The sequence below is a fragment of the Halyomorpha halys genome, unplaced genomic scaffold (genome assembly GCF_000696795.3).
Source record: "Halyomorpha halys isolate HHAL.00 unplaced genomic scaffold, Hhal_1.1 Scaffold98.1, whole genome shotgun sequence".
Classification (NCBI taxonomy): domain Eukaryota; kingdom Metazoa; phylum Arthropoda; class Insecta; order Hemiptera; family Pentatomidae; genus Halyomorpha; species Halyomorpha halys.
In genome coordinates, this window is record NW_027107309.1 from 1,255,711 (window position 1) to 1,269,802 (window position 14,092).

Genomic DNA, 14,092 nt, shown 5'->3' on the forward strand with positions numbered 1-14,092 from the left:
ATATAGATAATAACCTTCAGTAATTATCATGGCATCCCAATTAACAAAATGTAGTAGAAGGATGAAATAAAGTAATTAAATATGTACAACTTATTGGTTTATGTAATTTCCTTTGTTTTTGTATTAAAACAGAGACGTTCCTGAAATTAGTACTAGAAATAACGTCATTTTTATCGGAAGAAATATTTTTTTTTTTTGGTAAAGACTTAATGAAAAGTAACTAAACAACCAATCCAACATTATTACATCCAATAAACATATAAATTATTAAGTATCAATGTTGTTCATTATAAACATATGAAACATATGAAGGTTAACATTATTATTTCATAGAAGTAAAACGTGTTTTTCAATATCTATTATTAGTTAGGTTAGATTTTGCAAATGTCGACAGACAGACATAAAGAACTGCAACATAAGCTGTAAAAGGAAAGAGGTAACAAAGGTTACAAAAAAAAAAAAAAAAAAAAAAAAAAAAAAATTATGATAAAGCACTTAGACTTTATGGGATATTTTAAATTAAGTTCCTTGAAATTTAACAAAATGTAAAGGGTATGAAGTTTTAAAAGCAGAGTTACTAAAACATAAAAATAAAAGAAAAAAACATTTTTTTCCCAGCTTGAGCAGTGTGATTTATAAGACCGTAGGAAATCTACATTGGGTTAATTTAAAACAGAACTTTTATCAGTAAACAATTATTTATTATATATTTATAACTCCAATAGTTTTTTTCAATTATATTATACTCTTGAGATAATTTATAATATATACTATATAAAATACATAAAAATTATGGAAACATATTTACTAAGTATTTTTTGGGGGATTTTTCATGATAAAAAAAAATTCTATATTATTTTGTATTTATCTGCTGGTAATTATTTTTTTCAACTAACTTGAAAACAAAAATATCTCACTCTATATATCCACGAAGATATATGAATTAAACAATATTTTAGGTAAAGAAACTAAACTTTTACAAAAATAAACATTTATTACAACTAACCATGTATTCTGTTAGATAAATAAAATAAATATAAGTTTGGTCAATGTAGAAGGACAATGAGCACATAAAGTGAATTAAAGCGTTTTTAATTGACAGTGATTTCCCATTCACTATCGTGTTTATTATTTATAGAATATAAATGATTATTTCTATGAGTAAGTTGCTCTGATAATATTCGTAAAAAAAAACGGTTTCACTCATTTTTAGACGCAAGCTATTAGCAAACAAGTAAGGCTGACTTGTATGATTGAAGTAACATAACAAGGGCACGCTAATAGACTTATTTAAGACACTGGAATGATTATTATCATAGATAAACATGGCTGAAAAAGAGTAAAGGGAAGTAGAAAGAGAAGAGGGAAGTAGAGAGAGTAGAGGGAAGTAGAAAGAGTAGAGAGGAACTGCAATGTAAATGCGAACCAGAAGGAGAGGCCATTACTTTTATTTATTCAAAAGAACGACCAGAGGCCCAATTAAAACTAGTAAAGGTAATCCATAGTACACACACAATTAACCGATTAAAGTTAAGACGAAAGAGAATGAAAACCAAATGCTTATTTAAAAAATATAAGTATATGGATTTTTTATTATTTATTCATAATAGATACATATTGTTTGACACTATTTTATTTTCCAGGCGTCAGAAAATTAGGTTAGGAAATAAAATTAATATAATAACTAATTTTTTGATTTATTATTTAATGTAATACTCACAGTGCACGATTTATATGTAATAAGACTATTATGTAACAGACCAAACCGCATTTCCTTTGTTATCGCTAAGCGTGAAAACTGCTAAACCAATATTTCCCAAATTTTGATTACATTATTTTCATGGTCACTGAAAGGTTTAGCAATAATAAAATCAATTAGTGAATAGAGCTGAAGAGAGTTTATTAAACGCTTATTTAAGGAATCAGCAATCCTATATTAAAAATTATTTTTGCGTAAGAAGCGCTTACTGTAGATGACTTTAAAATTTACAAAATCAGGCTCAAAAAGTTCAGTATTTTTCAAATTATGCTTGAACAGTTTTTTTTTTTTAATTTTATTATTACAGGTTTTAGTGGAACTTTTCTTTACTGATAACATACTTAAATTTTATCAGATATTGTTTTCCAAATGTATATAATGAATATCAGAGAGTGGCACAAATTTTCTTTACATACCCATAAACTTTACTTACTTAAAAAAACAATACATATACTAAACCATGCATACCAACACAAAGTAACCTAGAGAAATATTATTGTATTTAGATTTACCACGTCATAACACTCATGGAAACATTAACATATTATTTTTTTTCCTTTATTTAATTTCCGAAATTATTTTATACATTATATTTATTCGTACTATTACACAACAACTTACAATGAAAAAGAATAAATATTTTAAATCAATAAAAAAAAAATTAAAACCTTTCATTTTCTAAAATTCGGAATTTAAGCTCGGCCAGACTATTTAAATAATAAAGTGCTCTTTAACACTAGAAAATTCCTATGCTCATAACCTATCTGATGTTAAAGACCACTTTATTGCACATTGTTAATTCATGAAAATCGCTAAACCAGTTTAAAGAAAATGGAATCAGCAATCCTATATAAAAACTTATTTTTGCGTAAGAAGCGCTTATTGTGGAATACTTTAAACTTTACAAAATCAGGCTGTGTCCCATAGAAACAGATTAGTAGCTACTAACGTCAATCAATATGGGAAAAGACTATAAAACTTCATAAACGTTGTTCAAACAACACTGCATGAGATTCGCCATGTTTAATTGTGTAGTAAGTAATCAATCCTACGGCGAAAATACTATAACTTTACGCAATAATGAAAATTTGGTGCTGTGCGTGCACACAACTTTCTCTTAGCACCTTGCATATCTTCCCGAATTTTTTACAGATTAGTGGCTTGTGTATCCCTAGTTTTGCGATTTTCGAAAAAAAAAAATCTAAATCCCAAGGTACTATAACAACATTTACTATACAAACGGTCTAAACTTCCAATCCATTACAAAAGACTATAACAAGGCCTATCTGGACATACGGAGCCTCTACTAAACCATCGAATTCCTTTCGTATCCAATCCTCACCGTCCAAAATTCTTAATGCTTCTTACTTTCACAAATCAAGTCATCCATCAGGACCTCAATATTCCATATGTTGCCGATTTGGCCAGGACCAGATACCAATCCTTCCATGATAAACTTCCTAAAGACCTAAAGTCATTTGTTTCTAGCCTGGCTTGTTCAGTACTTGATAATCCTCCTAGGTGTCTGAAAAGAAGATGGCCCGAGATCATCTTCTCTAATAACGTAACTAGAGTTCTATTCATGGGTAGATTCTCCACATGTGTGTATCATGTTATTTTATATCCAATAGCAAATTTACTTGTTGTAGATAATTTTATACAGTTGTAAATAACAATGAATAAAATGAAAAAAATACCAGGGAAGGCAACAATTGTGACAACATTTTTTTATTTTATTTTATAATAAAATTCGTCTTTAAGGATTTCTCGAGGTGAGAGTAAGGAATATATATTTTTTTCGGTCCAGAATACAAGTTTAACAAAAGTCATACGATAAGGAAAGATGGCGTGGTCTCGGTATTTTTATTCTCTCTTTTTTATTCCTTTTTTGATTTAGGAAATTGCTTAATAAATTGTATTTATCTGTAGTTTATTACAACTAACAATGAAAAATGTTTAATTTTTCAAATAAACAAAACTTCAGGTTACTTTAGAGGGAGATTTTTTTTTTTTTATAAACTCCATATTTAAACCATGCCAGACTATTTTAATTAAGAATAATGATATTAAAGATTATTTAATTGTTCAGTGCTCGGCCAGACTATTTAAATAAAGTGCTCTTTAACATCAGAAAGTTCCTATGGTCATAACCTATCTGATGTTAAAGACCACTTTATTGTGCATTGTTAATTAATGAAAATCGTTAAGCCAGTTTAAAGAAAATGTCAATTTAAGCAAAAAAAGTCGCAATTACATCCTTGGCATGTATCTACCATCAGTACGTGGTTTTAACTTTTCGTTTCTTGGTTACACTGTTCACCTACATGACTCAATTGTTATTAAACTAAGAAGATCTTAAGTGCATTTCTGTTAGAAACTCGGATTAGAATTTTTTCAAAATCGCAATTCTTCACCTTACTATATATTCCGTATGCAAGTGAAATTAAAAAAAAGAAAAAACTTTTTTAAAAATTTATTTCAAAAGTGAGGAAGGCCTAAAAGATCGACATTCATCTGTTTAGGTTGCTAATTATCATTATGACGTTTTATGTCCTAATTTATTATATACATGAAAATTATATAGCTAAGGATGGGTTTATTTAATTATGATAATGAACGGTACAGGATTATGTTTTAATCTTAATTATTCCGCTCAAGCATCATTCAGCGTGTAAGGTTTTCTCTTATATACTCTGGGCATGTCTTTATTTCTTTCACGTTCTGATAACTGTTATTAACATTCTGTCAAATGACACTCCAGAATAGGAGGGCATATACTCAAGGGGAATACTGAAGTCAGTAATATATATGCTAATGAAGTCTGTTGGATCTTAAGATTTTCAAGAAAAAAATTTTACTGACAATTTCAAAAAAAAGGAATGTTACTGTACACGTTAGTGCCAATAATTAGTCACAGACGTACTGAGAAATTTACGAGGCCTTCAATATGAAATATACAGTCGTATCAGACATCCATTAGAGTTCAATGAAATCACAAAAAAACTGCTTACCCTGAAAAGTGAAGTAAAAAACTTTTTATATCCATCCTGTACAATCCAGTAAACTCTTGATGACATTTTATAGTTTGAGAATTCAATATTTCATATTTATTTTTATCATTATGGTATGACTTACTCAACTTCAACATTACAACCGCATGTTTATTTAAGATCGGTTTAATTATTTGAATGAATATTTTATGGAAATATACATGATATCACTCCCATCTCTTCACTCAAGTGAGAATCATCATTCCAATATGTATTTATAAAAAGAAAAAAAAATGTTCAAGCATAATTTGAAAAATATTGAACTCGAATACATTTTTTCTTGATGTAAAAATATAATTCAAAATTAAAATTTTTATTCAATACTATTATGGACCGAAATCATAAGTAAACAAAAAAAAATTTTAATTCATTGCAATTTAAAAAAATTAAAATCTGTACCGCTTCAATCTATGAAGGGTCACGGGTTCATTAGCACTTTGTAAGAAAGAACTGTTACTTGACCAACGGTTGGGCAATGAGGTGATTTGGTCAGAATCACGCTCGACCGCCAGATTTTTATCCAATTAATGAGGCTGGGTGGATCCGAGGATGGCTCCAGAACCCACAGTGTTGACTCTACCTACAGTGTAACAGAACTCTGACTACAGTGTAACAGAAAACAAATTTCTACCCAGCCGAATTCAAACCCTTGTGTTGTCCTTGGTGTTAATAGGATCGTACTGTACCACGCTGCTATCGCACTCCAAATTCATTGCAATTACTATTGTATTAAATGATGTTGATGTGAAATTATACAATTATGATTGACTTACAAACGTAGTTCAAGAAATGAGGAAAGGATTTCCAGTTCTTTTTTTTATTTTCCAGTACCTATATAAATATAGGGAAGGTATTGTGATCGTGAAAAATTTTGAATTTGAGTTTCCACAGAAATATACAAGTGAGAGTCATCATTCCAATTTGTATTCAAACAAATATAATAAAAAAAAATACATTTATTTTTTTTTTAATTCTTGTTTGTTTTTGTTTAGTGGCGCCAAAGTTCATTGGTCATCAACGCCATTTATATTTTTTTTAATTTTGCTTTTATTTGTTTATTTTTTAATTATTTTATTTTATCTTTTATTTTCTTCCGTTCAATGTTATATTATTGTCAGTAAATGTTTTGATTTTAAAAAGGGAAATACTAATTATAATGCTTTATCATCATCTCCGAGGGTTTTTGAAATATCTGGGTTTAGTCCTAAGCTATTGAGGTGTGGTGTGAAATGTGGGCATTGTTGGAAAATATGGCTTATTGTTAGATTGTTGTTGCAATACTGGCAGTTCGGAGGCGTTTCTTTTGAAATAAGATAGGAGTGGGTGAGCCTCGTGTGACCTATTCTCAGCCTGGTCAGTACAACTTCCTCTATACGGCTTTGAGATTGCTAAGGCTTGACATCCTTTTTAATAATTTTTAATTTACTCCTTGGGCTTTCATTCCAAAAAAGATTGCCAAATATCTTCGACTTCCTATTCAAGAGGTTTGCTTATTTCTGAAGGAGTTAAAATTACTTTACCACAGCCCAGAAACGCGAATGCTTCTCTTACAGCGTGATCGGCTAGTTCATTCCCTGCGATTCCTACGTGGCTTGGAATGACAGACCCATATAGTGTAGAGTGTTTAAGTAAAAATGGATGGAGGAAATTTTCGGATGCTTTGGATACATACAACCTAAACCTTTTAACGAGCTTAATGAGTACGTAATTATTGTTATATTGTTGTGGTTCAAAGAAAAACAGAAGTGAAGTGCTGCTGCTATTGCATTGAGATCGGCAGTAAATATGCTGCATTGTTTGTGGAGTTTAATTTTGTACGTTGAGTCATTAGTTACAAATGCTGCTGATTGGTCTGATATTGATCCGTCTGTATAGATTATATAGGATTCTGGTATGTTTTGAATTAGACGAGAAAAGTGGGCTTTATATTCAACTGGTTCAGTATTATTTTTAGAGTATTGCTGGCTCTAGAATGGACAGCTCTAGAATAGTTTTAGGACGTTGGAAGGTCCATGGTGGATGATTGTTTTCGGATTTGCCAATCGTTATTGAGAAAATCAATAGCCGATAAAAGTCTTTCTGATAACGGAAGTGTTGAATTTTGTTTTAGTCGAAAAGAAATAGAAAATTTTGTATTAAAAATATATTTATGTGTCGGATGTTTTATCTGTGGATATAATTTTTAACTGTAGTTTATTGCTAATTTAGTTCTTCTGAATGAAAGTGGCAATAGTTCGGATTTAGCTAAAATTCAGATAAATTCTTGAATAATGTTTTAATCTACTAAACTATATTATTTATTTACGAAATGTACCTAAACGCATTTTAACATCCATAATAATAAATTTTATAAAAATTACACCTATGAATGGTAAATAAATACAAAGCCAAGACAACATTACAAAAATTTTAAACCTTTATATTTCTAAACTATGAAGAAGATGGCCAGGGGTGCGGTCACAAGTAAACAAAAATAGTTAAAATTATTGATTTGCTAGATTTGATATATTTTACTTCGTTTGGTATGATTATATGATATTGATATTTTATTTAATTTGATTATATTTGATATAAACAGTTAAAAACTATTTTTGTTTTGTTTTTTACCTCACCCCTGACCATGTTTTTTATAATTTAAAATAATACAGTCAATTATATAAATATATAACATCACATTTCTATTTTAGACTCAACACTAGCATTAGCTAGCTAATATTTAGTAAACTAAGGTACAAACTAATAGCTAAATAGTTTTAGTTAGCCAGAATTAGCTCCCCTAAGAAATGAAAACAAAATTGATTTAGTGATCGTGGGCTTGTGAATTTTTTTTTTTAACTTTTCAGATTTCTAACACATGTATGTATCTTAGGATTAAATCGATTCCCAAGTGCGAGATCAAAAAAATTTTTTTTTATCATTTTCAGCACCCCCGAAAACATATAAGGGCCCAAAAGTGTTGAAATAAATCGATTCGCAAGAACGAGATTACAAAATCGATATTTATCACATCTAAAATTAATCGATTGACCTGAGAAAACATAATTTTTTTTTTTTTGATTTTTGTATACTATATTATTTTTTAGTTCTTATTAGTTAGTTTCCAGTGCAACTACTACTAATTTAGCTTTAGTTTTTAGTTGTTAGTTATAGCTTTTACCCAACTCTGACACCTAGTTCGGACTCCAAAATTACTGTTCTCATTAATAAACCAAGTAATAAAATAGAATTATACCATGCTAGTAATTTTTTAGCCATTTTTACTAAAAAAATGTTCTTTACGAAAAGGGAACACGCCAAATAGTAACTAAAGCCTTTAGATAGAAAAAAATTAAAAACTTTTTCTGAGAAAATTAATTATATTCATTACCTCTCTCCATTCGATTACGTCTTTTTAAGAGAATCGGTCGGCCATAAATTGCAATCAACAGGTTTCTACGAGAACCCATTGTAAGTTCAAAGATCAATTAAGGAGAAAAATAAAGTAAGGACAAACTTAAGCTGGTGGGAATGCTTTTCTAAGCCAATTGTTTTAGATTTATTTCAAACCATGTTCTAATTCAGCTTACTTGTTCGAAGGATGATAACAAGAAATTATGAAATTATGACCGTTGAATCTGCAATTATTACTAAAGAACATTATATATCTAACATTACAGTAGGTAATACCTTGTAGATACAAATTTAATATAAAAGATAAATTAAGAAATCGGTTCATAAATATCATGAAGATATTGAATTTAAGCGACGAATTGGCAGAAATTTAACTTTTATATAGGTACACAAATATTTAAAAAAAAAACACCATAGGAGGAAAAATAAATAGATAAAAACAGTTGTAAGTTGGACGTTGTAAACTATCATAAAATAAGTCAACAGAAATATCACGTCAGTAGAAATGCGATATAACTAAAAAAATATAGAGAGCATCACAAATCTATAGTCCAAATAAAAATATAGACTTTACTAAAAAATAAACATTTTAACTTAAACTTTATTAAATTTAATATCAACAACATACAAGATATTTCTCCTAATATTCTTTTTTTATTATTCAACATAGTATCCTTGTATCTCTACACATTTCTCCTAGCGTTGCTCCCATCTCTGTAACCCGTTAAAATTTTTCTCTGAAAAATAATTGTCCATAAAGGTGATTGCCTGGTCATTTAATGAAAATCATTTTCCTCCGGGCGCAATTTTTAAATGAGGGACCAAAAAGAAGTCATTTGGGGCCAGATCTGGTGGGTAAGGCGGATGGTCAAGCAGTTCGTAATTCGTGGATTTTCACAATATCCACCGTTGTGTGAGGCGGTGCGTTGTCTTGCTAAAACAGAATTTTCTTTTTCTGCAAATGTGGCTGTTTTTCCACAAGTTCTGCCTTCAGCTAGTCAAGTAATCATGCGTAGTATGCTCCTGTAATGGTTTTCGTTTTGAACATAGTCAACTAAAATAAAAACCTGAAAAAGTTTTTGCTTTATTTGCAGTCGGTTCACCCTTTGCAGTCCACTGTTTGGATTGTATTTTTCTTCGGGCGTATAATGGTGTATCTAAGTTTCATCTACAGTAATTAACCGGTGCCAAAACTCAGATTTATAGCGCCTGAACTGCGCCAACAGTGTGTTGGAACAAACGCGGCACCCAACGTGCGACCAGCTTTCTCATATCTAAATGTTGATTTAATATGTAACAAACACGTTCACAGCCTCTGCTATCTTTCTCACTTTAATTCGGCGGTCGTTTAGCACCAAATGGAACTTTGGCAATGTTTTCGTCAGTAGTTACAGTTTTTGGACGTCCCGAACGATCATCCTCTCCCAAGCTTTTTAAACGGCCACGTTTAAATTCAGCTGCAAAAAATTTCACTGTGGCAAATGATGGTGCAGAGTCTTCATAAACATAATCCAACTCATCTTTGATTTACGTAGGCGAAATATCTTTCAAAAACAAATATTTGATAACAGGATACTCCATCTTGTCCATTTTCACAAAAACTTTTATTATAAAATTCTAATAAAAATAATTAATCTAAAATGGAATCCGAGAGCACAAGGTATAAAGAATTAATTTATTTCATAAACTTTTTACAACAGTTTAGTTAAAACCTCTTGGACTGTAATTATGCGTCATCACACATATAAAAATCAAATAACGGTTTCAGTTTTTATATTTATTATTTTTATAAAGAATTAAATCAATATTTAGTAATTAAAATTTTTTCTACCTAATTTACTTTTCAATATTTTTGGTTATCTGTCATTTTTAATAAAAACCGTTGGGACTAATCATTCTCTCATGGCCTGAAATGAAAGTTAATTAAATTTACTTCAAATTCATTGTTCTCTTGTTTTATGGTCTTTTCTCCTAAAACGAATATTTTACAAAACAAGGGTCGATTTCAATTTTTTTTTGTTTTTATTTTGATGATGGAATTAAAGAGCTGTATCGTATTATCAGTAACTGATGGACGTACATAGCTCATTTTGTATTGGAGGAATGGTTCTCAGATTGAAATAAATTTTATTGAATATAAAAATATTCGGTCAGGTAAAAAGTTCAATTAAAAACAATCGCACTTTCCAGAGATTTTTCATATTTAATACAAAATTCCCCTAATGTACCACGGAGTCCTTCATTTGCTATTTCAAACCAACAAATTGACTCGGAATAAAAAAAAAATCCATTAAAAATACTCTACACCTTCCTTTCAACCACATATTATTACTTTTTGAACTAACGAACAGTTTATACCACAGTAATACCTAACCGATATTTTGAAGACTAGATGTCTCATTATTACATTAAAAGCGGTACTAAATTGATTTTAGCCCCATTTAGTTTCCTTAATAAGGAGATGGAGGTGACACAGTGGGAAGGGTTGAATGAACTCATTAGCCGCAGCTTGTCGTTAATAGCAACGGCTTAGCGATGAGGATATCCTAACAATCTCCCCCCCCCCTACCCCATCAATTTTTGAGCCTCATTCAGTTGTCTATAAAGCTAACGTTAAATGAAATTTAGTTATACGAGAAGAAAATGGTTGGGGGTGTGGTCAAAATAAAACATAAATAAGTTGAAGTGACTTATTTAATCGTGCCTCTAAAAATGGTGAAGATAGTGGTGCAAAGATTGTTAAAGTGTATGTCGCTCATATTGGTTTTAAGGATATGGGTCCGAGATAAAATTTTATGGTTGAGGTGGTGGATTTTTCCAAGAACTTCTCGAATATTTAAGTTAAGGAGGGATTTTTGGAATTTGAAGGAAATGGAAAATAACTTAACATAAAGATGTTTGGATACAGAAATGTGGGTGAGGGAATTATTTGTGGATTTAGGAAAAAGTGAGTTTGAGCGACATTTGAGTAAAAAAAAAATTACGTTGTTCTAAATTATGGGCCAGGCGTCTGTAGTGAGAACAAAGGGTGTTTAAATGGGATTTGAGATTAGGATAAGAAGTTTTGAAAAATGAGAATGACAAATTAGGCACAACAGGAGTGGAAATATTAAGAGAAGTCTGAGTAATAAAAGAAGAATGCTTAGAAGAATAATTGATGATAGATGTTGAATTAGAGTGTAAATGTGACTAGAGACTATATTATTTTATAATTATTTTATTTTATTTCTTTATTTTTCATACAGATAGTTTGATTATGTTCATTTTGTTTATTCTTTAGTTTTTATATATTTTAAGAGAGTTTTTTATTCATTTATTTTTTTTAAATTTTATTATGTATGAGATCATTCATCACTATTACCTATTGCCCACAATTGTGTGGCAGATTGTAATATCTATCAATAAATAAAAAGTATTATTAAAAAAAAAAAAAAAGATGTTGAAGTTCTAGAAGGGGTGACTTGGGTGTGTGAAGAAGTTGCTGAAGATGTCTGGACGGTATGGTCTGGTACTGCGGCAAGTAGGTTCGTGGTTGTTATCGAGTCAATGACTCCGTGTATTAGGATTCATAATCATGAGAGATAGTTGACCGTAGATGACTTATACGAGAAGAAGATGGTTGGGGGTGCTGTCAAAATAAAACACAAATAAGTTGAAGTAACTTATTTATAACTTATTAGTTAATAAATAACTTATTAGAGCATGATTAAATAAGTTACTTCAACTGTGTTTTATTTTGACCGCACCCCCAACCATCTTCTCGTATAAGTCATCCACGGTCAACTATCTCTCATGATTATGAAATTTAGTTATTTGTAATCAATGGATTTAAATACTTCGGTATATAATCAAGGGAGAGAAACTCAGTTGAAGTAACTATACCATTTGGAAGGTGTCGCCTTTCATAATATCCACCAATGACCTCATACCAAAATCAACATTGGCAGTCGTGAATGGTAAGGGGGTGCCTGTTGGTGCTAAAAGGGGATCTTTAGTCGGTTTTCTTAAGGTGAAAATTAAAAAAAAATACTCAAAAATATGCAGGTAGTCGGACTTCTGGTCTCTGACCTCAGATACTCAATAGTGACAAAAACAGATGATAATAATAATAATACAAATCAACAAGTAATCTTGACAATTGCTCTAACAAAGTCAACACATGCCTCTCAGATTCTAAAGCAGGATCTTATAAATGACTCGTTTAAACTCTAAGAAAGGAGCTTAACTGATTCAAACATTCAAATAATTTAGACAGCAATGTTCAGACTTTTAAAAAGCTCCTTGATATTTTAGTAACATAACGTTTCATACTAAACTTTACATTCCAACTGTTAACGAAGACATATGAACCCACTGCAAACGATTTCATGACAAATTAAAGGAAATTCTAGTTAGCTAAAACCAAAACGTTAATAACTACGACAAACAAAATTAGACCAAAAATAGTATTGACAGAAAAACACTATCACCTGAATGTACTTTCTGGCCTTAAAAATCCTAAATTCTAAATTTCAGGTTGATTTATCTAAAAAGGTGCCCAAAGTAAAGCAAAACAAATAAATAAATGAATGCATTTATTTCTGACCCTGAAACTCCAAAACTGTTTTAAAATAATGGTTCGTATCCCCGTTTCTTCCGACGGCCTTCGATACAATACAAAAGTTTATCATTTTAAGAAAAAAATTCGATGAAAAAAAACATATTTGGTACTCATTTTGAATATTATTATCATAAAGTTGATATAATTTACCTGTTCGGCCCTAGCGAAGACCCTTAAAAGATTGAGCCCTGCCAACTTCTTCACTTGCAACTCTCCCCACTGGGGATCCTTCATAAGGGCTGCCAGCAGATCCGGGTACTTAGACACATCTTCTAAGCCCTTCGGAGTCCTGGAACACCAAAATGAGATTAATCGATTATTAGAAGGTCTAGAAATAGAAAATGAGGTGGAGTATTTTTTTAAACATTCATGTTAAGTATAATTTCTATTTGAAAGTCAATAATATTATATACATTGATGATAATATAATATATTGATCAATAACTAGAATTTGATTAAAAATCACTAGTGACTAAACTATAGAACAAACAACTATCTCAAGAAATCTAAGAGAGGCGAAATCTGACATATTAGAAAATAACCGAAAATGAGAATATGTTTGTATTCCCCACCACACTCTTCTTAAAAGAATTTAAATAGATTTTTGTCAAATTTATCTTAAAGTATATTGATCTAATTAATTTCTTACTAACATAAATTTCGGGCATATAATTAAAATCTATGTAATGTAGTTGCATATTACAATTCGATACAATAAAACTATGTTTTGTTCTCTACTATTAAAAGTTGGAGTACTACGAGGGTATTATTTTCCTAAGTACGAATTTTGTAAAATGTTTTTTATTAAATGTTAACTTAACTTTAATTTCCTTAACTTAATTATTTACCTCTTTCATTTTACGTTTCCTAGCTTATAAATATGGTATGAATGGTTACATACAGCAGCATTATTTATTGACATAAATTGTGAGTAATTCTATTATTTGGTAATAAAATGCAGGTTTTCGAAATTCATTCATGTCAATTTTATGTTTTGCACAAAATCTCTACAACGAAAATATTAAAACCACGTCTATTTTTATTCTAAAGTCCAATATTCCGTTAAGACGTAGAGAATAATCATTATCTATTTATGGGTTATTTAAATTATTCTTTAGTATCTGGGAATAAAATATTGCATTCTAATTTTAAGAAATGGAATGAAGGTGGGGTCCGTATATCAGAACGGAGTTAACATGAGGGACGTTTCTTCAAAATCCATTTGATCTATCAGTGTTTTTGGAATTAATACTTGGAAGTGTATAATGTCTAAGAGATGTGTAGTAAAACTTT

General features: G+C 30.1%; 1 protein-coding gene across 5 annotated transcripts in view; it reads right to left on the minus strand.

Moving 5' to 3' along the window:
- Nucleotides 1–14,092, minus strand: part of LOC106677413 (dipeptidase 1) — a 485,353-nt gene that overhangs the window by 15,026 nt on the left and 456,235 nt on the right. For all 5 annotated transcript variants that reach the window (XR_010842948.1, XR_010842947.1, XM_067045594.1 and 2 more), the window contains one exon: nucleotides 12,950–13,088. Coding sequence is in view for 3 of the 5 variants with exons in the window: in XM_067045594.1 (XP_066901695.1) it covers nucleotides 12,950–13,088 (139 nt within the window). In the remaining 2 variants the exon portion in view is untranslated. The remainder of the gene's footprint in view (nucleotides 1–12,949; nucleotides 13,089–14,092) is intronic.